At 38.5% G+C, this 24,682-nt stretch overlaps 1 protein-coding gene across 2 annotated transcripts in view; it reads right to left on the reverse strand.

Moving 5' to 3' along the window:
* Positions 1–24,682, reverse strand: part of LMTK2 (lemur tyrosine kinase 2) — a 90,286-nt gene that overhangs the window by 62,818 nt on the left and 2,786 nt on the right. For both annotated transcript variants that reach the window (XR_006284340.1, XM_037910868.2), the window contains exons 2-3: positions 4,441–4,565; positions 3,256–3,400 (exon numbers count right to left, since the gene is read on the reverse strand). Coding sequence is in view for 1 of the 2 variants with exons in the window: in XM_037910868.2 (XP_037766796.1) it covers positions 3,256–3,400; positions 4,441–4,565 (270 nt within the window). In the remaining variant the exon portion in view is untranslated. The remainder of the gene's footprint in view (positions 1–3,255; positions 3,401–4,440; positions 4,566–24,682) is intronic.

Raw genomic sequence — 24,682 nt, forward strand, 5'->3', positions numbered from 1 at the left:
TTCCTTTACAGCTCTCCACTTTGTTTTTAAAAAAAAGTAGGAAAAAAAACCAAAAACCCAGGTACAAAGAGACAAACAGCACAAAAAGAGGGGAAAATGCAAATATCAGCAAATAGGCAGAAGAAAGAGGGCAATAAAGGGAGAACAGGCCTCTTTCAGAAAGTCTCCTGCTTTTTAAGATCTTTCACCTCCCAGGTCTAAGATTTTTGGTTTGTTGGGGGTTTTTTTTGTTGTTTTTTTTTTTTTGGGGGGGGGGGGGGGGGGGGAATTGAGTGTCTGCAGTAAGTTGTTCCACACAGGGTTTAAAAGTTCCCTCACTGAGACCCAAGCATTTTCAATCTGAGTGCCATCAGCTTCTGCTAAAGCTAAGCTTCCTCTCCCCGCCCCACAAAAAAAAGTTTCAAGCCCTTAAGGTTGCAAAGACCATATTAGGAAGGCTAACTGATATAATGCTGTCTTCTTCTACAGACAGATCCAGAGCATCTATTGCTGCTCATATTTTTCTGCAACCTGCAGAAGAATGAAAGTTAACTAGCCTTGTCAGGTTTCACTGCTGATTTTCAGAATCTCATGAGAACAGTAAAACTGATAGTTATTTTCATTCTGCTGGCGTTGGGAAAAACTAAGAGCAACAGCAAAGGAAAGCAGTAGATCTGTTCACCTGAAAGATATATATAGATTTTTTTTTTTAAATGGAGCCTGGGAGATGCGTTGAGTAGCAGAGACTCCTCTCATTGTAACTAGAAGGCTGAGGACAGGAGAAACAAACAAACAGTGTTCCTTCACCCTTGTAAAAGGAAACTGGGAGAAGGCACAGGAAATTGAAGGGCGCCTTTGTGTATAAAAACCTACTACCTGGAGAAAGATAAAGATTGGGCTCACAAGTAGGGTCCAAAGAGAGAACCCTAATAGGAATCCCAGCACCTTCTGATTTTCACAGTATGTTAAGGAGTGGGACTGACTTTTTACCTGCTATTGTCTCTGGACATAAGACCCTGCCAAATCCCACCTTTCATATTAGCCTGTGTCTAGTAAATTTAGTCTTTTGGCTATTAAGGCTTAGAAATTTCTGCCAGACATCTGCCTGAAGGGCATGAGACTGTGTAAATGATTGATAAAATAAAGATAAACAGGAACACATCATACACAAATTTTGTGAGAAAATAAGAGAAAATATAGGGGAAGAGACAAACAACACGACTTTGAGAAAGAGAAGGGTGGTGAGAATGGCCGGAATATGTTTAAAACAACTCAGAAAGAAATACACCATGATCTAATATAAAAAAAGAAAAAATGGCATGAAGTCAGGAGTGGAAAAGAGGAAAAGCAAATGCAATAGTGACAGTAAGTAGGCCTGACTGAACACTATCTGACAAAGATATTTACTGAATTGCACCGAACAGGATTAATTTTCTTCTACTTTTTGGCTAGATTTGGTAGTAATATTTTTAAAAACATAAACAGGAAGATTTTTTTTTATACATAGTATACAAATGCTTTTTCCTTTTAAGTTGAAGGTGGTATAAACTTGTGGGGATGGCAGTAGGCTTAGTGCTCAAGCTAGCAGTAGCTGAGTACATTTTTCAAGCATGGGTTTACGTACACAGATGAGGGAGGTTGACTGCCAGAAATCTTATAATTGGACCCTGAGGAACTGAGCACAGACACCATTGATCTCTGGTTTGGAGGGGTCTTTAAGCCTTCTTCAGCATGTGAATTCCAGACATGACAGACTAGGACAGTTCCTGTGGAGCTGTTATATTCCATTGTATCAAGGCCTAGAGTTCACCGATTTGTGAACCACAATAAAAGTATATCATTTCATAGCAAATCATGCAAATGTACCTACAGTACTTACAGATTTAACACATGGGCTCAAATACCTTTAAATTACACTGATTATTGCTCATACATAGTGGACATGACAATTCCTAGACATTTCTAAGCCATTCCTACCCCATACAAAATGCTCTAAAGGTATTAGTCTACTTTACAGTCTGGATCAATGGCCTTCAAAAAGTTGTATAAAAAATAGATATCTTCTGATAAGAGAGTAAAAAGACACCTGAAATCACTGTGATTTATAATTCTCACTATTAACTTCAAAGCTTCCAAGCATTTTAAAGGTGCAATCCAGTTCATACATTTGCCTAGAGAAAATTCTTGTGGCAAAGTTAGATAGTCTCATGGAATCATTGGTAACCTGGAAAGACCACATTAACAGGTAGCAGACATATAGAAAATTCAGCATGCATACTGCTGAAATATAAGATACTGTATTTCTTAAGCAAAAATTTAGTTAATGGTTTTCTTTTTAAAACTCTGGATAGTTACTGAAGTCTCCTTTGGGTCTCCTCTCTGAACACTTGCAGTTGGCTAAGGATGTATTGCCAGGGAGATTTCTTTGTATTAAATGAGAAGTGTTATGTGCATCTGAAAATAATAATTCCATATTTTATACTAAATAGTAATTTGTGTGTAATATTTGAGATGGTGCAATTAAATTAAAGGTAACTATAGTTTCCTATATGGGGACTGTGTCTTTTTTTTTTTTTTTTTTTTTTGGAAGTATACATGAAACCTTTTTAATCACAGGGGAAAAAATTAATCTGATTCAATTTTTCAGCATCATCCTCACAAATCTGAGGCAAAGGATGTTCTCAGTAAAAATAAGCCAATGGTGTGACAAACGGTTACAGGTGCAAGTTTCAGATCCCCCCCAAAATCTGCTAAAATGAAGCTCAATCTTGCTGCCACTTAAGTCAGTGGCTAAAATTCTACTAGCTTCATTGAGAACAGACCCCGGTCCATGAACCACGACTATTAAGAGGCAAAAATTATATATGGCCGAACTAAGTCTCTCCATCTAGTCCTTTTTTTAATATTAGTTTAAGAGTGGAAAAAGTCATCTATTAAAATATTTACTATGTACTCATTTTTGAAAATTTAGAGTCTGAAAACTATTTTATAGCTGATTTCTGAAGAGAGGGAATATGAATACATTTTATTTTGTATCTAAACAGAAAAAAAATTTTCTGGATTTTATAAAGTTCTTATGCTGCAATAAAAATGATTAGGCAAATGTTTATTTGTAAGACTCAGTCAGTAAACTCTTTAGTAAATAAACAATAGATTTGTGTAATATATACCGTATAAACAAGATGTACATATGAATACCAAATTTCAGATACTAGAATACTAAATGACTATCACTTGGTCATCTTCAGTTTCATAGTAAGAAAAGGTTCACATCACCTGCAGCTGGCTGAAACTGGGATGGAGCTGGTAAAGCTATGGTCGGAACTGAAAGAGTAAACACTTCTGCTGGAGACTGAACAGATGGGGTATCTTCTGCTGGTGGTATAAAATCTATTTCATCATCAAAATTATCTTCGAATTCCTGCAAGGGCAAAGATGTTAGGAAACCACGATACAAGGAATCTTACTGCCTTCAAACTGGAAGGCTAATATATTCTTTCACAGTGCATCAGATTTGAACATGAAAACTTATCAGAATTAGCAGCTCCAGAGTGACAAACAGCCCCATCCAGAGACAACTGCAATGTGTGTTATAATATATTTAAGTGGTTTTTGGGGTTTTTTTTTTTTAAATCATTTTGATCTAATGTCTTTTCACGTTCTCTAGTAGTTGAACAAATTTATTCTTTTCAACAAACCACTTCCATTTTAAAAAAGGACTTCATTTGAAGACAAGATTCCCAGAAGTCCTGCATTTCCAAAAACAAATCAGTAGCAATAACTTTATTCTTTTTTCATTTAATCACAGTGTTATGAGGTAGAAGCACTGCTAGTCTGATATGCTAAAAATTACAGAAAGATTTCAAAAGATGTTGCCTCAGATGATGTAAATAACTTAATCGAACATCTACATTATCTCAAAGCAGCTGAGCCTAAGCTTCACTTCCAGTGATTCGAAGTAATTCCAAATTCACAGAGGTCACAAAGATAGCTGTATTTGAATACTAATCAGAATTTTTCCACTAGGTAGAGTTTAGCTATTGTTAGGCTGTACCTTCTAATGACTTAAAAGAAGTTCTGTAATCCTGTCAATACGTAAAAATGGCAATTAGACAAACAAAACAAGGACAATATAGGAAAAACTGATCTTTATCATGTAGTCTTGCAAAGCATTAAACAACTAGTAAAATTATTAGCAAATATATACACTTAAGATAAACTTTTTACTGTAGTAAATTACAAGTAACTTGCTGTAGTATGCACTCTGGGCCAAGTTCTGCACTTATTTGTGTTCAGTGGTATTGCATAGCATCTAAGCAAGTGCAGAATTTGGCCCTTTCAGGAGAGGAAAAATGTTTAAATCACATCCACTGTAGAGTGATATTCTGAATCATTTGTACATTAGTTATATCATTATCCATCCCAGATTACTTTTGTATCATTTTTAATTTCAATGCTTACCTTGAAGTCTATCTCTGGATCTTTACAGCAGGACACACAGTTCACAAGTAGTATTACCAGGACTACTAAACTACATGCAGCCAAAGCCACAAGAGAGGAAGAAACTTCAGCTGCAGCTGTTTCCCCTAGAAATAAACACATATGCAGTTTTAAACAAATTTATTTAAGTCTTAAAGTTTAAAACTCTTTAAAACATACACTGCCTATCACTATTTACTTTGCAAGACAAATACATTTTAGGGTATATATCTATGCTGCAATTAAACACCTATGGCTGACCCATCAGCTGATTCGGGCTTGTGGGGCTGTAAAACTAGTATAGACATTTGGGCCCGGGCTGGAGCCCAAGCTCCAGGACCCTCTCTTTTTTGGGGATTTCGGAGGTTCGTCTCAAGCCCGAAAACCTATACTGCAATTTTATACCCCTATTGCCCGGGTCAGCACAGTTATTCAATTGCAGTGTAGACATACCCTCAGTGCTTCTGATAATTCCTGTTCACATCCACAGAATTAAGCGTGGCTTGTGGAGAAATATGACATATTGGCAAATACCTAGAAGTTTTTACACCTTCCTTTGCAGCATTGCACATGTATAATAGATTAGGATCAACTGCTTTTTACTAGGGACGTTATGAAAAAAGTCCAAAAATACTGCATATAGATAAACTGGGTTATCACGTACATAGTTACAGATTTGCATGACATTTTACCAAACAAACAAATTAAGTCCTTGCCAGAATAGCTGCATTAAGAGGACAACACAGGGAGGGACAAGGAGTGAGAACCAGGGCAAAGACAGACATGTTCATATAGTTAATTGGGAGGATGCCAAGACATACATCTTCAGAATGAGAATTTATTTTTAAAAGAAATATGAAGCTATATATACACATACGTAACAAAATAGTTTGCAATACTTTTTAATGAGTATTTAAAAGGGAAGTATGTTTGACTAGATGAGTCAGTTCCACGTATGAAAGAAGGAAAAGAGGCAGACACACAAAAAGAGATGGTTTGGATTGTGTGAAGGGGAAACTAGTGGGCCTAAGTAAAAAATAAATAAATAAGTAATCAGGGAAGTAAGAAGATTTAAGTTGAGGGTTACTTTCAATGCAAGAATGAGGAGTTTGAATTTTATTTGGGAGGCCAGAAAGCCAGTGAAGGGATTTTCAGAGAGGGTGCCTGCTGTAACAGGACCCCAGTATTGAATTCAGGCCTGCTGGGTACCTAAACCACATTCCCAGCCTCTGTGCCGTGGCAGTAATGCTGAGCCACTGCCCCAACCAGCAGCATTAGTGCTAAGGATCTACAGTTCCAAAGGAATTACACCCCAAACCCCTGATTGGGTGGACAGGCAGCATTCCCATTGGATACCTGGACTATATAAAGACCCCAACAGGAAGAGGAAGCTGTCTGAGCAACATGTTTTTGCCCATTGGTTGCTGCCTAGACCACCTGGCCTTGTTGCCCTGCTGCCTCATCTGACCTCGCCCACCTATCCTGCCAACCCAGTCCTTCACACTGGATCTCCCAGCTACAAACTCCCCTACAAGAACTCCGACCATAGCTCTGTACTCCTTCTAATAGCAGTTGACCTCCTGAATACCAGACCACCCATGCACCACTTGAGCACAGCTCTGGACTGCCCCTAACCCACTTCAGGCACTGGGCATTAGTTTGCTCACACTGCTCAGTCTCCTCCTAAGCTCATCCTACTCCAAAATGGTATGGACCCAATACGTATGGCATCAAAGGAGCCCAAGGGGATGCTGAGCCCCTAGGAGCAAATCACCCACCAAGACCCCCTCAAGGCCTTTGGCCAATATTACAACGGACTTAGTCATCAAGCTAACAGAACCTGAGACACACCAAACCACATTGATAGTAATGGATCAACTGACAAAAGCAGTGCCTTTCGTTACTGGGGCACTTCTTCCCACAGCCGAGGATACTGCTAGTCTCCTCATCATGCACGTTCTCCCTCTATGGCAGGGGTGGGAACCTACAGCCCGCGGGCTGTATCCAGCCCATTGCTTAATTTCATCCAGCCTGTAGCAAGTATTTCTAAACATATAGACCTATGACAGTAGCCGGAAGGAGGTAAGCTGCAGACAGCAGCTGTAACAGCAACACTGGGGCAAGGTGAAGCCTCCAGCCACTCTAGTGCGTTGTGACCCTACAACAGCCAGTGCTGGAGCCCAGCAGCGCATATCTCGTCCTCGGCCCTCACGTGCTTCCAGTGCTCTAGTGGGGAGCAGCCAGTAGTGTCCCCATGCCTACGGTGGTGTTCGGGTTGCAAGGGTTGTAGTGTGAAAAACTGCTATCATACTAAAAAAACCAGCGAGTTGAATGTTTATTTTATTTTGAGGGAGAAATATATTAATTTAAAAAGAAAAGGAGTACTTGTGGCACCTTAGAGACTAACCAGTTTATCTGAGCATGAGCTTTCGTGAGCTACAGCTCACTTCATCGGATGCATAGCATATCGTGGAAACTGCAGAACATGTCTTCTGCAGTTTCCACGATATGCTATGCATCCGATGAAGTGAGCTGTAGCTCACGAAAGCTCATGCTCAAATAAACTGGTTACTCTCTAAGGTGCCACAAGTACTCCTTTTCTTTTTACGAATACAGACTAACACGGCTGTTACTCTGAAACCTGATATTAATTTAAGTTGCTTTTTACTTGTGTGTGAGGCCTGCAATTGATTTTTTCTGTGGCTCAATGGCCCATGATAGAAAAAAGGTTTCCCACCCTTGCTCTACAGCCTTCCACTTCAGACCGGTGATCCTAGTTCATATCTCGGGTTTGGCAGGAGGCATGCCACCTACTAGAGGTGCATCTCTATTCACCAACTGCCTACCATCCACAAATAAACAGTCAATCAGAAAGACTGAACCAGGAATTGGACCTATACCCTAAGTGCTTCACAAATTACCACCAGAATTACTGGGCTTTACAACTTCCATATGGCACAACTCACATACAACAATGCAGACCACGCCTTGACCAAGATGAGCCCACATTTTGCCACTTACGGCTTCCACTTCTGTTCCCACCCCACACTATCCACAGCATTCATAGTTCCTACTGCCTTAGATCTGTGTCGTCATATTCATCAAATACAGGAAGAGCTGAAACAAAACAGATGCAGCCAAGGCACTATACAAACACCATGGTCACTATCACCGGCAGGAGGGCCCTACATTTGCAGTAGGGCTGAAGTATGGCTAACAGACAAATAACTCAAAATGAGTTGCTTGCACATAAGCTGGATAACGAGCACCTAGGACCCTACCAGTTCCGCAGGCAAATCAACCCGGTAAACTTTGAACGTCAACTTCAACACTTCCTGAAGGTGCGCTCTGGACTGCCCCAACCTGCTTCAGCCACTGGCATTACATGATGTTACAATCACACTCAATCATTTTGTAGTGAAGCTGAAGGTGATTCAAGTGTTAGGAAGGCCAAAGAAATGAAGTGGAAGATTTAGGACTGAACAAAATTTTTACAGTGCGAACAGAGGAACGAGAACATCTTAAACGTCAGGGACAAAACTGACAGAATTTAGTGATCAAGTTTATGAGATGGAACAAGAGAAAGGAGCCAAATATAACAGCAAGCTTGCTGACATGTGGAAAGGGAGACTAATAAAGATGTTGAAAATGATAAAATAAGGGAGAACTTCGGGAGAACGATTAATTCAGTTTTTGACACAGCTTGAGCTGGCATCCAGTAAATATCAGAAGAGCCTTAAGAGCACATAGGACAACATAGACATGATAGAGATGACTATGGAAGACTGCTGGGAGCCAATGCCACTGCAAAACAAAGCAAGAGTGAAGAGGACAGAGCCAAAAGGGGAACAGAAGGGCAATATAAAAACCAGGCTAGTGGACATGTGCAACAGACAGAATTCAGGTCTGCAAAAGTTATTTCAATGTAGGTCAAACTTGCTTAGAAGTCTTAAATTAGTTCTCAGTTGTCACAAATTATATCATGAAGGAACAAGCCCAGGAAATATCTATAGCTGGAAGATGACAGTTATGTGGGAAAGCTGGTACAGAACACTGCTTTTCTATTCCCAATGCTAGCCCTTATGAGAGACAAGGTGGATGATGTAATCTTTTATTGGACCAACTTCTGTTGGCAAAACAGACAAGCTTTTGAGCTTACACAAAGCTCTTCAAGTCTTGGAAAGGTACTCGGAGTGCCACAGCTATATACAAGGTGGAACAAACCATTAAGCAAAGGAGTTAACACAGGGGACGGCAACCTTTCGGAAGTGGTGTGCCGAGTCTTCATTTATTCACTCTAATTTAAGGTTTCGCATGCCAGTAATACATTTTAACGTTTTTAGAAGGCTCTTTCTATAAAGTCTTTAATCTATAACTAAACTATTGTTGTATATAAAGTAAATAAGGTTTTTAAAATGTTTAAGAAGCTTCATTTAAAATGAAATTAAAATGCAGAGCCCCCCGGACCAGTGGCCAGGACCCAGTCTGAGTGCCACTGAAAATCAGCTCTCGTGCTGCCTTTGGCATATATGCCATAGGTTGTGTACCCCTGAGTTAACACATGTTACAAGAGACCATTAAAGGCGAAGTGGGCAGTTAATACCTCACAGTCATAAGATAAAGGAGCATTAGTGAGTTACATATTGTTCTACTGAGCCATAAATCCAATGTCTTTTTACTGAGTCCATGACTTTTAGTGTCCAGCAAAGTTATGCTTTTAAGCTTTTTAAAGCATTGTGCAGGTTTTCTTTCACGATATGGACCAACACAGCTACAACACTGTAAACAAGAATGCTACCCCTTGTCATTTGTCTCACATTCATGAACACAAGTTATTCAAAACACTGTAAAAAGGTTAAGGAAATACAAACATGAACATGAGAGCTGGCATAATTGACCATAAATCCAAAGGATAAATCTGGGAGTTGTTACAATCCAAAATGTCAAGACATACAGTCTTTCAGGTTGCAGATGAATGGCCAATTATAAGAGCAAGGCAAGGACTTTGCACGCGCACCAAAGTACATGTAATGAAAACCCTTATAAAATGTGAGAAAGGGTTGTTTTGGGGAGGAAAAAAAGTAGAGCTGTCAATTAATCGCAGTTAACTCATGCAATTAACTCAAAAACATTAATCGCGAGTAATTGCAGTTTTAATCGCACTGTTAAACAATAACAGAATACCAACTGAAATTTATTCAACATTTGCAATGTTTTTCTTATACATTTTCAAATATATTGATTTCAATTACAGCACAAAATATAAAGTGTACAGTTCTCACTATTATTTTTATTACAAATATTTGTACTGTAAAAGAAACAAAATATATAGTATTTTTTAATTCACCTCAAACAAGTACTGTAGTTCAATCTCTTTATCGTCAAAGTGCCACTTACAAATGTAGACTTTTTTTGGTTGCATAACAGCACTCAAAAACAAAAAATGTTAAACTTTAGAGCCTACAAGTCCACTCAGTCCTATTTCTTGTTCAGCCAATCACTAAGTCAAACAAGTTTGTTTACATTTACAGGAGATAATGCTGCCCGCTTTTTTATTTACAATGTCACCTGAAAGTGAGAACCTGCATTCACATAGTGCTTTTGTAGCCAGTGTTACGAGGCATTTACGTGCCAGATATGCTAAACATTCATATGTCCCTTCATGCTTCAGCCACCATTCCAGAGGACATGCTTCCATACTGATGATGCTCATTAAAAAGTGTGTTAATTAAATTTTTGACCGAACTCCTTGGGGGAGAATTGTATGTCTCCTGCTCTGCGTTTTACCTGCATTCTGCCATATATTACAGCAGTTTTGGATGATGACCCAGCACATGTTGTTCATTTCAAGAACACTTTCACTGCAGATCTGACAAAAGGCAAAGAAGGTACCGATGTGAGATTTCTAAAGATAGCTAGAGCACTCGACCTAAGGTTTAAGAATCTGAAGTGCCTTCCAAAATCTGAGAGGGACGAGGTGTGGAACATGCTTTCAGAAGTCTTAAAAGAGCAACACTCCAATGCAGAAACAACCACAACTTGAACCACCAAAAAAAGAAAAACAACCTTCTGCCGGTGGTATCGGACTCAAATGAACATGCAATGGTCTGCACTGCTTTGGATCATTATCACGCAGAACCCGTTATCAGCATGAATGTCCTCTGGAATGGTGGTCGAAGCACGAGGGTATATATGAATCTTTAGAGCATCTAGCACGTAAATATCTTGCAATGCTGGCTACAACAGTGCCATGCGAATGTCTGTTCTCACTTTCAGATGACATTGTAAAAAAGCGGGCAGCATTATCTCCTGCAAATGTAAACAAACTTGTTTGTCTGAGTGATTGGCTAAACGAGAAATAGGACTGAATGGACTTGTAGGCTCTAAAGTTGTACATTGTCTTATTTTTTGTACATAATTCTACATTTGTAAACTCATCTTTCATGATAAAGAGATTGAACTACAGTACTTGTATTAGGTGCAAATATTCGTAATCAAAAATAAATATAAAGTGATCAATGTATACTTTGTATTTTGTGTTGTAACTGAAATCAATATATTTGAAAACGTGGAAAACATCCAAAAATATTTAAATAAATGGTATTATATTATTGTTTAACAGCACGATTAATCACACAAATTAATCGCTATTAATTTTTTTTAAATCGCTTGACAGCCCTAATATGAAGACCAGTAATATTGCTGTAAAAGATTAGAGTGCAGTTTTAACTCAGAATTATGGACTCTATGTTAGTGTACAATTAAGAGTTATGGAGCACTACACACCTCTTCTACCTTAACCTGGTCATTCCTTACTTCATTTGTGAAAAGTTAGCACCAAAGATTCTATTTATACTATAAACTCTTTAGGACAGGAACCCTCTTTTTGTTCTAGGACTATTAAATACAAAGCCGAGCACAATAGGGTGTTGGACCATGGCGGGGTACTACCACAGTACAAATAAACAGTACTATTTGAGTGTCCAGACAAGTACAGCGTGAATGGGTATATGTAGGGGCTGTCAACTAGGGAATCGGGAGGAGCATGATTGTGGGATGGGGTAGAAGTAGTGTGTTTGAGTAGGAGCACAGTGTTGAGAAATGAAGAAAAGGTAGGCTGGGTGACAAGGATGGCAAGGCAAGCTGAGTAGAGTAGGAATTACGTTAGAGTAACATCACTACCAAGAGAGGTTCGGTTCCTTAACCTGAATGTGGCCTGTGGTGCTACTAAAGGGATGCATCTTGTACCATTCTTTTTCACCTTACATAGTTTTTAAAACTATTGGCTCCTTTGTGAACATTTAAAGGAATTCTCCATCCCAGGAAACCTAGTCAACCTGAATAAGTGAGCTCCTCTGCAGTAAATTTAGGCAGGGGTTTGGAGGTGGTGTAATCTGCTTCCCAACCCAAACCCAACAGGAGAGCATGTTAATGCCTGCTGCGTTCCTCCAAACAAAGGGGTTAAAGCCAGTGGATCCTCTCAATTGCAGACTCACCAGTTCTGCCAGTGTTTTGCTGCAGAATGTCAGTACTCCAAGGCACAAAATGATTCAACATTTTCTTTTGTTGCCCGCCTGTAAACTTTCCCTTTCTGGTCCAACACATCAATACATAATGATTCTATGACTTTTCTGACCTTGCATATGCAGCAAGGGAATACCTGATTTGGTCAGGAGAACATATTTTCAATTAGAAAATATTAATGTCTATTTGGAAGTCTTGAGTGACTGCTAAATTAACTTCCCATTCACTTTTAATACTAAGTAACCACTGTAATACACAAAAATAATGGAATGGGCTAGGGAGGGACAGCTGGAATACCGCAGATTAAGAACATTATATAATACCATTTAGATCAAAACTGACATCTATAAAACCACCCTAGTCGACTAGTAACCAAGCTTAGGAAAGCCTAAGAAATTGAGTTAATTTGTCTTTTTTTTTTTTTAAAGATACTACAGTCTTTTAAAAATATTGTACTAATTCAAGTGCACAAAGCCTCCCTTGTTTCCATAAAATTTTACTAACATCAAAAGCTACACCTTGAAACCAAATGCACTCTGAAACACTTTAATAACTAAGAACATCCACCCAAAATGACATCTTGATATAGGGTCAGAACTTGAAAGGAAAAAGTAGTCAACTAATTGTCCCTAAAGATAACCTTCAATTACTGTGGACAATGTTCAAGTAATCTGAACAAAAACAGTGTAGGTCTACAATCAAAGGAATTTTATTTCTGACACAACTACTTTACTTATTGAAGGTCAACTATTTGTTACAGAGAAAATACGTATAAACGTCTGTTTCTACCTTTTCCATATTCTTTCCAGGGTTTTAAGTGTTGAAGCTTTAACAGATTAATTGTAAAACAGATTTTTGCCTTGGTCTTCAGCATGAGAGTTAAACTGAAAAAGAACCCCTCACTTATTCTGTACACATTTTAAAATTAATTCAGTTGACATAATGAATCAAAATATGGCTTACAAAGATCATATTGGTGTATTTTACAACGTTTAAACATTTTTACTCAGACAATAGAAGTATGAATTATTAATGCAGAAATTATAACAAGTTCAGACGTTAAGAGACTTCAGCTGTAGTTGGTGGCTTTGATTTATTCCCTCAAAATGGCTCTAAGCATGCTAATCTAATTAGATTACACGCACGCCACTATTGTAAATATTGACTATTTATTTGAACACAACAGACATCTTAGTACACCACAGGGTTACTCAACTATTGCCTTTGAGTCAGAATTATGTAGCCAGGCACGGAAAGAGCTCTGGTAGCAAAACAAATTATATGCATTCAAATAAAGTCTTCTACATAATGCCTATATATTTTTCCATTTGTAATAATTTAGAAATGTCAGCAATTTGTCGCATAATCTATTCCACATCTCTGACTCAAGTTTCCTCAATTAATAAGGCTGGGTATAGTATACGAAGTTACACACACACACACCCAGATTTTCTGAATTCTGAAAGCAACAGTACCTGTAACACTGAAAATGTAAAATTTACAGATGTTTAAAACAAGAAATTTTGAAAATGACTGATGAATCAGTATACCTGTTTGTAGGTTTACTTTGTACCTTAGACCTCTCTGCCCACAAATCCATTTCCTCTAGGATGATTGAAAGCTACTTGAAACTTAGAAGTAACTGCCTTTTAAATAAAAAAGTTGCATAAAACTTTCCTTCTTTCCCTCCTAGCTGTGTTTCAGGTAAAAGCACTGACTGAAAATTACACTTTGTGGGCTATATTTACAATTAGGGTGCTCTTCACTGCTCTGGCAACAAAAAGTAGTGTAACAGGCACTCTTCTTTGAATCACCAGAACAGCACTATCAGATCCTCTATATTCAGTCAAAAACCAGTGATAGTTATAAGTTTCTATATCTTGTGACTGGCCAGGAATCTCACCCTTTCTAGCGGTAAAAAGTTTATTTCTTTATTTATTCCTACTATCTGGTCAAAAGACATCAAATATTACAATCATGACATTCTGATTTATGAAAAGCCTATTTTAAAAATATGTAGTTTATAAAAATTAATTAGTATATATTTTTCTGTGACTGAGGTCGACGATTAAGACAACAGTTTTACAAGGAGAGAAACTTAATGCTCGAACAGGGTTTTAAAAAATATACTCTGTACTTGTTTCTTCAGTTTCAGATTTTACAGACTTTTTTGTTTTTAAACTACTTTAAGAGGTTCCACCCTTAAAATGTTCATCTGCTGAAAAGGACAAACCCAAGTCTCATTAACATGCTTACTACTGAAACACCACAAACCCAAGACAGTTAAGCAAACAGTCCATGCTTTATTTGCAAACACCACTCCCCCCACAACGAATTCAACTTCCACAAGTCAAGAAAGCTGAAACGCTTTGACCAGGCTATATTCTGTCAGGGTTTGCAGTCTAAACTCAATAGGACTTGTACCTAAATCATGTAGGTGCTTTTAAAATCCCACGCTTTGGTACAATTTTGGCCTGTGTGTATAAAAAAAGTTCACAATAACTTTGTTAATGTACTAAAAATCTAAATAACTTTGCACTGTTAACACAAATGCAATATTGTTTTGAAGTGACAGGTTTGATGCCAGCTAAAAAGACGTTCTTAATGAAAATAAAATTTTAGCCCTTGTTGTTACAAACACTCATACACATGCTTAATTTTAAGCACATGAGAAATCCCATTGCCCTCAATGGGACTATTTGTTTGAATAAAAGTTACATACCTGCTCAGGTCCTTAATACCTTGTTTTTTTGCCTACTGCAGTTCTATAAAATTCAGGAAAGATACCCTACTTGTAGTGGCATTTAAAAAAAACAAAACAAAATAGCGTTTCTAATTTAGCAAGACTTTTTTTTTGTAATACGGGTGGGGTGTTCACCAGTATCATGTGATATTAAATTCCATGAAAAAGGAGTTCTCCCATAGACAAAAGAAACCTAAAACCCTCATCTGTATCTTAACATGAGGCGGAGAAATTCTAACTCTTTAAAGGGAAAAAATATCTGTCAACAGGAAAATTAACTGAGGGAAGTATTTAAACAGGCAACAAAACAATAACTCATTACAGTTTAAAGAATATGAATCCTAGCTCAAACTAACATGTTAAATTTTGAAAACATTATTCTAGCTATATTGAATGGAGGTACAAAAACAGTATCTCAGTACTTTAATCAAGAAAAACAGCCTATTTGAAACATAGTAGTCCTCCAAAAGAGTTGTTAAATGTGGAAAGAGGGTAAGAAATACAGCTGATTTAAAAGTGGACTACTCTTACTTTACTTTTCAGTTATTCACGAAACACACAAATTAAAGTCATTCACTCTTGGAGATCAGACACATTCTTTTCATGAAGTTTGGAATTTTTGCTCTTGCTAATTTTGAAAAATTATTTCTCAAGCAATCAAACTGGACTGGTAAAAAGCAGACTTTAATTTGTGTTAGACAAGTACTGTTAATATAATTAGAGAAAAGATGCTCAACAGCCCATTCGTAAAACCAGTTAGCCAGCACTCTGTCATCAGTAACCTTACGTAGAGCACTGAAAATTGTTTACTTCATATTCTGTTGAACCTGAGATATAAGTAGTAAGATTACTGTGGTTTCTCAGGTGCTGCAATCAATTTGAGATAACCTTAACTGGAGAGCTGAAGAATTTACTTTGACCTTCTAATTTAAACCAAATCATAAAATGTAGGACCATTAGGAAAGACATGTGTTAAGTATACTTTCAGAAAAATCTGATTTGGCAATACTATATAATCTAGGTTGATTTTTACTGGAGATTGACTGCACCTAAAATGCTCCTTGTGAAGGAAGCAACACCAGACTAATTCAAGCAAATCTTTGAAAGGTTTTTCTTCAATAGGTAGGCTGGCTGTACAGTCCAAAATGTGTTCCCTGTGAAATGTTACCATCTCCTTTCACAATATAGAAAAACTACTTGCAACATTACAAATTGGCTATCATCACACGGTCTGTTCTGTCACTAAACGTGGGAGAGGAGAAATGAGACACAAACCTAGACTGGAATTTCCTATTTGCTTCTGAAGACAGACATATACTAAGTCAAGAACCACAGCAGTTCCATCTATGACACTGAAATATAAAATAATAGCATGAAACAATCTTAGACTGCATCAAATATTGGGATTTGAAAATAGATTTTCTTTGGATTATCCCAAAATATTGTATATTTGTCTGATGAAAGTACATAATGAACACATAGATGTCTATTGAACCATCAGTTTGCAGTTAACAATAAAAAAGTATACTCGGGATATAGTACCTTTTTAACAATGGAAACGGGATTAGTAAAAGTTATAGGTGGCTAGAACTGCTAAAACCTGTATACCCACTTATAAAGTTTTCTGAACTACTTGTTTCCAAATCCTCATGACTTAATTCTTCATGTCTGAGAATCCAAACTTTCTGTCTACTCTTTTACTGTTGTGCTTACCACATTTTAGAACTGGATACAGGGAGTGAAGGAAGTCATGTTTATGAGCTTTGTTTACTACTGAATTAACATACTAAGTGCATTGTCTATGCAATTTACATTAAAAAGGGGCTCATTAAGGACTATGAATGCCAGTTTTAAAATATGCAAAGTAGCTTTCAGAAGAATATCTTAACAGCATTGGAGTCTAAAAGCTAGAAAAAGTGTTTATATACAAATCAGATTTTTTCAAAAGCCCTTTGGTAATATCTGTCTCCTCTTCACATAATCCGGAGGTGGGAAAACTACGGCCAGCGGGACCGTCCTGCCCAGCTCCTGAGCTCCCAGCCAGGGAGGCTAGACCCCAGCCCCGGCCCCGCCCCCCACTGTCCCCTCTCCACCACAGTCACGCCGCCAAGTGGGCAGTGCGGTTTGCACCCGCCCACCTCCCAGGCTTTCAAATAAGCCTGTCCTGCCGCTCTGAGCAGCAAGGTAAGGGGGTGGGGGGAGGAGAGGGTTGGGTAAGGGGCAGGAGGTCCCGGGGGGCAGACAGGGGGCAGCTGGATAGGGCGGAGGTTGGGGGGGGTGGCAGTCAGGAGACAGGGAGCAGGGGGGGTTGGATAGGGGGTGGGATCCTGGGGGGGGGCAGTTAGGGATGGGGGTCCCGGGAGGGGGTAGTCAGGGGAGATGGCGGGGGGTTGGATGGGTCAGGGAGTCCCGGGAGGGGGCAGTCAGAGGACAAGGAGCAGGGGAGGGTCCTGAGGGGGACAGTCAGGGGGCGGGAAGTGGGAGGGGGTGGACAGGTGATGGGGACCAGGCTGTTTGCAGATACACAGCCTTCCCTGCTCGACCCTCCATACCGTTTCGCAAACCCGATGTGGCCCTCGGGCCAAAAAGTTTGCCCACTCCAACATAATCCCTTGAAAATGAATTGGGAAGAATGTGAAGCTACAGCAATCAATTGGGGAAGCTAGTGAAGGGGGAAGAAAAAGCGGTAGAAGATGACAACCTCAGAATAGAGAGCTGAGCACAGAAATTCCAGAGAGAGGGAGAAGGAAGAGCTCTGTAATTCCAAACATTACAAAATAATAGGTGAAATACATATGCTTCACTTAAACTATTTTCTTTTAAGCCACTATGGACTGCAACTTTTAGGCATTTAGGATAACAGATGAATAAATGCTACTTAAAATGTGAGTAGAAGCTCCAAAATTTGGTCTTATTTGGGGGAACTGAAATCTTTCATCTCTGCATGATGAATGCCATGGAAGAATATTGCTTCACTACTACTGCACTAAAATCACTAAATACAAATACAAAATCCAGCGTGTTCCTATTACCACATGGTTACCATGATTAACTTAACATTATTTTAAACATAAGTCAGGCAATTTTATAATTGAAGGTAATGCCAGCAAAAGCAAATATGTTACTTTCCAAAATGACATCTGTGCAAGCATATTAGATTGTAAGTCATTAATACACAAAATATGATTTTTTCAAAAATCTTAGAGCATTATGTAGCGGTTAGACGCTATGATCTTTACATATAAATACGATGCTATGAGCTTATAACCACAGATCAGATTTTCACCACTTTCTTCTATTAGAAATAAAGAGGCAAATAAAAAACATTGTAGGGTACAGTATACTGGAAGCTGCATACACATGAGAAATGTTCTAACCCACAGTGTACAGATCTATGTTGAACATCTGTAGTTAACAGTAAAGTTATTTGCAAATAAAAGTGAACACTGTGTTAATCATTCAGCCTATCAGGGTTGACTGTCTCCCTCTCAGCTAAATTCATTTTATTGCAATCCTACACATTCGATGGAAAGTTATGCTATAGTTTCAGTTAATGTTTTTAGTAAAAATTCAAATGTATACATTTCAAGGAGGGCTGTCAAGCAACTAAAAAATTAATCACAATTAATCGAGCTGTTAATAATAGAATATCATCTATTTAAATATTTGGGGGTGTTTTCTACATTTTCAAATATATTGATTTCAATTACAACAAAGAATTCAAAGTGTACAGTGCTCACTTTATATTTATTTTCTATTACAAATATTTACACAGTAAAAAAAATAGTATTTCAATTTGCCTAATACAAGTACTATAATGCTATCTCTATCGGGAAAGTTGAACTTACAAATGTAGAATTATGTACAAAAAACTGCATTCAAAAACAAAACAAAGTCCACTCAGTCCTACTTCTTGTTCAACCAATCACTCAGACAAACAAGTTTGTTTACATTTGCAGGAGATAATGCTGCCCACTTCTTGTTTACATCACCTGAAAGTGAGAACAGGCATTCGCATGGCACTCTTGTAGCCAGCGTCGCAAGATATTTACATGTCAGATGCGCTAAAGATTCATGTGTCCCTTCATGTTTCAACCACCATTCCAGAGGACATGCATCCATGCTGATAATGGGTTCTGCTCGATAAGGATCCAAAGCAGTGCAGACCAACGCATGTTCATTTTCATCATCTGAGTCAGATGCCACCAGCAGAAATTTGATTTTCTTTGTTGGTAGTTCAGGTTCTGTAGTTTCCGCATTGGAATACTGCTCTTTTAAGACTTCTGAAAGCATGTTCCACACCTCATCCCTCTCAGCTTTTGGAAAGCACTTCAAATTCTTAAACCTTGGGTCAAGTACTGTAGCTATCTTTAGAAATCTCACATTGGTACCTTCTTTGCCTTTTGTCAAATCTGCAGTGAAAGTGTTCTTAAAATGAACACGTGCTGGGTCATCATCCAAAACTGATGCAACATGAAATATATGGCAGAATGCAGGTAAGCTACTACAGTACTAATCTTGAAGTTGTCATAAGAGTATCAACTGAACATGCACTGAGCAAGGTAAAAACCTGAAGGGAACACTTATTTCACATATGCATCTACACACTTAGGATTAAAATAGGGCAATGGTAGCTTGTGAGGCCCAATGGAGGACACAAATAGAATCCGTAAGCAAGGTGAATTGGGGCGAGCATGTAGGGAGTGAGCAATATTACTACTGAGAGTTAACATCACAATACTAATGTGATAGTGGACAACAGCTTTCTTTTTTTTTTTCTGACACTGAGTCAGATCCAGAGTAGTCTCTATTATTCTGAAATACTTAGATAGGTGTTCCAGGTAGTTCTATGGCCATTCTTTGGTTTTTCAGTTCATTTCTTCATACTTATAAGTATCAGGCCTCTCTGTTTCTGGACAATGTATTATTTGAGGGCTTGTCTTATCAAGGTATTACTGAGAGCACATGTTTGAAGCGTGCAATCTCATGTGTATCTGTAAAATTGATTATATGGTTTTGCAAATGTCAATGGCTCTGGGGTAAAGTGTAAATCCAAACAGGAGACCTATTGGTGAGAAACTACAGGGGCTTCGACTTTTCTTCCATGTTAGCAATTGTTTTCAAATGGAGAAATATTCTGGAAATTCTACCTGACTTCTTCATAAGTCTTGATTCTTAGATTGTTAGCAGTTCAGGAGAAGGACCATATCAGACCTTTATTTGTTCTACAAAGTCTCCAAAATACATTTTAAGATCTATCTAAATATCTACAGGACCATAGCATGCATAGACATGGAAACATGATGGTGCCATTCCTAGTATTTTCTTACTCAAGTCCATGAGTTTTGAATGCATATAGATGACAGGCTAGGACCTTAAACCAGTTAGCCTGTTTAAAACTATGTCACAATACATATTCTTGATAAGGCCCGATTTGTAGGTTAAAACAAAACAATACCATCAGTAGACTGTCCTAGATTCAGAATGACAGACTCTGAAGCGCATTCCGTTGCGCGCCCCATTCCTGTCATCCTGCATTTTTTCTCCTGTGCTCTGTTGAGCAACTCTTAGTCAAAAACAACAATTTTTCTCAGGATAATGCCTTTAACAGCTATTTCTGCAGTGGCACAATAGAATATATCATTGCATAATAAAATCAAACAGCCCTTAAAATTACAGAATGTATATGTTTTACACTAGGTCTGTTACTCAGAAAGCACCACTCATCATCTTCTGACACACTGCAATCAAGCAACAAGCACAGGTTAACAGGAACTGGTGAAGGAATGTAACCTGAAGTTCAATCTCTTTTAAAAGAAAATAAAGAAAATTAAAACACGCTCTTCATACAGCTTCAGGTAGCTCTTATTTGTCTTATATTGTACTGCAAACATCTATTAGCAACTGGTACTCAGTAAGAAAATACACTACCAATTTATCTGACTTCTGCTGATGTGGTAACTTCAGCACAATGCTAGTATTTTGAAAAAATAATATATTTCAGACCACTGAAACTATTTCAAGTGGAGACTAAACATGTTCCCTCATTTCAATGTGCCCATAAAACAACAGAAAGATATAACCACATACAGGAGTTTTTATTAGGTTACATCTGAACCTCTCACACAGGCTTTTTAAAACTCAGATGTTAAAGGGCTTATCTATATGGCAATTTACTGCACAGCAAACCAGAGTGTATATCTAAAGCACCCTAGCCTGTCATTGGCCACGTGGATCCTGCTGCAGTTGAGCAAGGATTGAAACAGCATCTGCTGTTGATACATTGTGAGAGAATAGTGATCCATGAATCTGTGAATTAAACTTCACACACAGATTACAGATTAAGTACATATAGCAGACAAATGCCCTTGAAATTACCACCTCCCTAGTTGGGTGAACCCTAAGACATTTAAGAACAGAAGCATGTGCTATCACATAATATGGCAGGATGTATAATCTTATCTACTTTGATAGGTGTGGCTCTAATCCTTCCCTTTTCCCTGGGAAGGCTACAAAAAGCCTGATTAACCACCTAAACAGCTTAGTTCCAAGAATATACAAATTCTATAGCACCTAGCTGAAGATTACTAAATATCCCATTTTGTTACCTGTATAGTGGGGCAGATATGGCATGGGACTCGCAGAAATTAACTCCGAGTGCTTCACAATTTAAATTAGATATAAAAGTAAGTGATAACCATCAGAGGTAGACAAGAGATTCAACTACAATTCCTCAACTTGAAGAAAGCTGGGTAGACAACACAAGTTGAAATTCTACCAATACACAGTTCACATCTCCTAATGGCAGATTTCAACACCATCGTCTCCCAGATCTTCCAAGACCTACTGAAGAACAGCACCTACTTCAAAAGCAGCTAGCTTAAGATGAACCAAGGCAAGACATAGCAGACACTAGTTCTAAGAAGGAAATGCTTTTAAGGACTTGCCTCCTCAATAACATCGCCTATTGTCGGGGGCACCAGCCAATTGATTGTAAAGTTGTCCCCGTGGTCCTTCTCAACTGCCCATGACAGAGAGTCTCTCACTTCCACTTACAGATGTGTAGAAGATTATACCTCATCCTATGAGGCATACATCTGGCCACAGTGATCACCAAACTAGATTACTGCAGGTTCTAACTAGAAATGAAGCCATACTCTGAAAGAGCTTCAATTAGTACAAAATGCAACAGTCCCATGTAGGTGGTTATGAACACACCACACTCAATGCTCTGCTCTTAACATTGACTCTCCATTAAATATGCAGTCTATTTCCAGGCGTCCACCCTAATATTCAAAACCCTCTCCAAAAGTGGCCTAACATAGATAGCAGATCATCTCCCAGTTATTGACCATGACCACCTTTAACAGCTACACTCCATTGGAACTGCAAAACTGGCAACCGACACCGGCCCGTGAACACCAACAGAACTCTTTTCATGAGAGCCAGACCCAGACAATGGAACTTATTCCTGCGAAAGCAACATGACAGTCAACCTTTCAGCATATGGAATTAAATGCAAAACCCATTTCTTTTATTTAGCATTTTCACAATAACTCTTCATACATATAAAGTCAGACACACCCACTCTCAGAAAAAATTCTACCACCTATTCAAGTTTCACAGCAGAGAATTTATTTTTGGAATTTCTGTTCCTTCTTTTTATTACTTGACAGGGACTCTGGAATTATAATCATGACAGACATTTTGTTCTATGGGAGGTACATAATCATGTTAATTTCAATTATTTTCATTTGGGGGGGGAGGGGACTGAGTTAAGTTTTAAGAGTATAAGGTCAGATATGAGGATAGAAGCTGGCAACATTGGAAAGGGATTTGATTTTGGACTTAAGTCAACCAGGTGCTAACATAGAAGTGTCAAATGGTGGTGCAGTAGATTGGTTTGCAAACACAGATCTTTACAGAAGAGTAATCTCCCCCAACCCCTTTAGCTCTGTGCCACACAAAATATAAAAACTTTACAAGACAGCCCTCTCATCCTAAGGTGTTCAGGTTTAAAACCACTGATGCTCCACAGGCTCCAAGCACAGCTAACAACTATGCTTCATTCTATGGACTTCTCTGTGCTGAAGGAATACTGGGTAAATCCGAAAGCATCAGACATCTACTTTTCCCTGACTAAAGATTAAGCATTCACTCCAGCTCTCAATTATTATGCATGTTACCATCCATATTTTTATCTTCGGTTTTACATTCACAGCATCAACTAACTTGATCTTGGTCAATCTACTTTTAGCTGGTGCTTTATTCAGCCACTCTTTCCCTTCCCATGTAACTTTTTCTTGTGTGTACCACAGTGGCACTCAATCTCTGGGCTGCAATCACCAGGGGATCACAGTCATCTTTTTTTTTTTCCTCCCTTTCCTCCCCCTTTTTTGTTGGTTGGTTTGTTTAAAAAAAAGTGTATTTTTAACCCTTATGGTTGGGAAGATAACGCCAAAAATCTGAGCCAAATGTAAATTGATGCAGGAATGGCTGTCTGAGTCTCCAAACAGCCTGAAAAACAATAACTCCAAGAGGTATGAACTGCCTCATTCATCTCAATCAAGGCCATGGCGACTCTGCAATTCTGTGGTCATGGAATTTAGCTTGTTTCCATGATGCCACAAAATGCAGCATTATTTTTAACATGGAATTCAACTTTTTCTAGTCATGTGTCCGATGTAATCTTTTTGTCCATCTGTCTTGCTGGGAACTGCCTGTAATTTGTCTTCAGCTTTAGCTTTAAAGGGAAGTTAACTTGATTACAGTACCTGTTCCCTACACTGTTCAAGAAAGTCTGGCAACAGAGCAGTTTTTCCTACCCCTTCCTCACTTACCTCTCATGGCCTCAGGGCATGCATGCACACGCACACGCACACGCACACACACAAACACACACACACACACCCCGAATGCTTGTTAGCTACCAAAATTCTTCAAAGGACCAGTCACAATAGCTGGCAAAGGATTCTGAGGCATGCATACAGACATCAAAAAGAGGGACAACTGAGCTCGTTGGAGACCAATCATCCATCTTTATGAAAGAAACCGACTGAATCATTCAAGCAAAAGCTTACAGATTTACAAACCTATATGACTTAACAGCAGCAATTTTGTAAGCACGACTTCCCCCTGAGCATCATACTTTGTCACTGCAAATAATGAAAGCTGCTAGCTTCAAAACATGGGAAACACTGCAGACTGTTTCAAATGTCATTAAATGTTGTGTTGGAATCTACTGCTGTCAGCCAGTCAAAGCACTTTCTCTTCATGATGCAGTCACCTGATGAATTTGTGACACGGCTGCAGACGTTTGGGAACAGAGCTACTCAATACAACAGGATAAAATTACAGATGGGTCTTCTACCCAATTTTTAGCATTTGTTTGGTGCAAGTGAAAAGGGCTCATACATGAGGACTGCCAATTTTTTTGTCCACTACCAGGTTATTCTACAGGAGAAAAAAAGGAAAGCTTTCTAACAACTCGTTCTTGCTGCTGGATTGGTATTGCTGTACTGATATTTACACTGACAGTGCCTGAGCCATGACAAGGAGTACTTGTGGCACCTTAGAGACTAACCAATTTATTTGATCCATGACAGAAACTCTCATAGCAGCCTTGGGACTAGAAGTCAGTCTCTTACTCACCAAACCATTTGAACACATTGTTCAGTGAATACGCTAAGCAGCTTTGGAAGTAAAGAGGATGCCAGTGGAACTGAAAAAGATACTATGATACTGTAACAGTTTTGACATTTATTAAGGGGTAAAACCAATGCACACCTCCACTATTTTATGCAAAGAAATGGCTAGGAAACATCAGCAGTTCCCCTTTCCACACCAAAGTTCACTGACTTTCTCATGGCAAAAATCAATCTTTTGGTTAAGCTCAGAGAAGACCCCAGAATTTTCCATGTTGAACATTCCTCTACTCTTGCAGAATATTATACTGAT

Source organism: Chelonia mydas, chromosome 10 (assembly GCF_015237465.2).
Source record: "Chelonia mydas isolate rCheMyd1 chromosome 10, rCheMyd1.pri.v2, whole genome shotgun sequence".
Classification (NCBI taxonomy): domain Eukaryota; kingdom Metazoa; phylum Chordata; order Testudines; family Cheloniidae; genus Chelonia; species Chelonia mydas.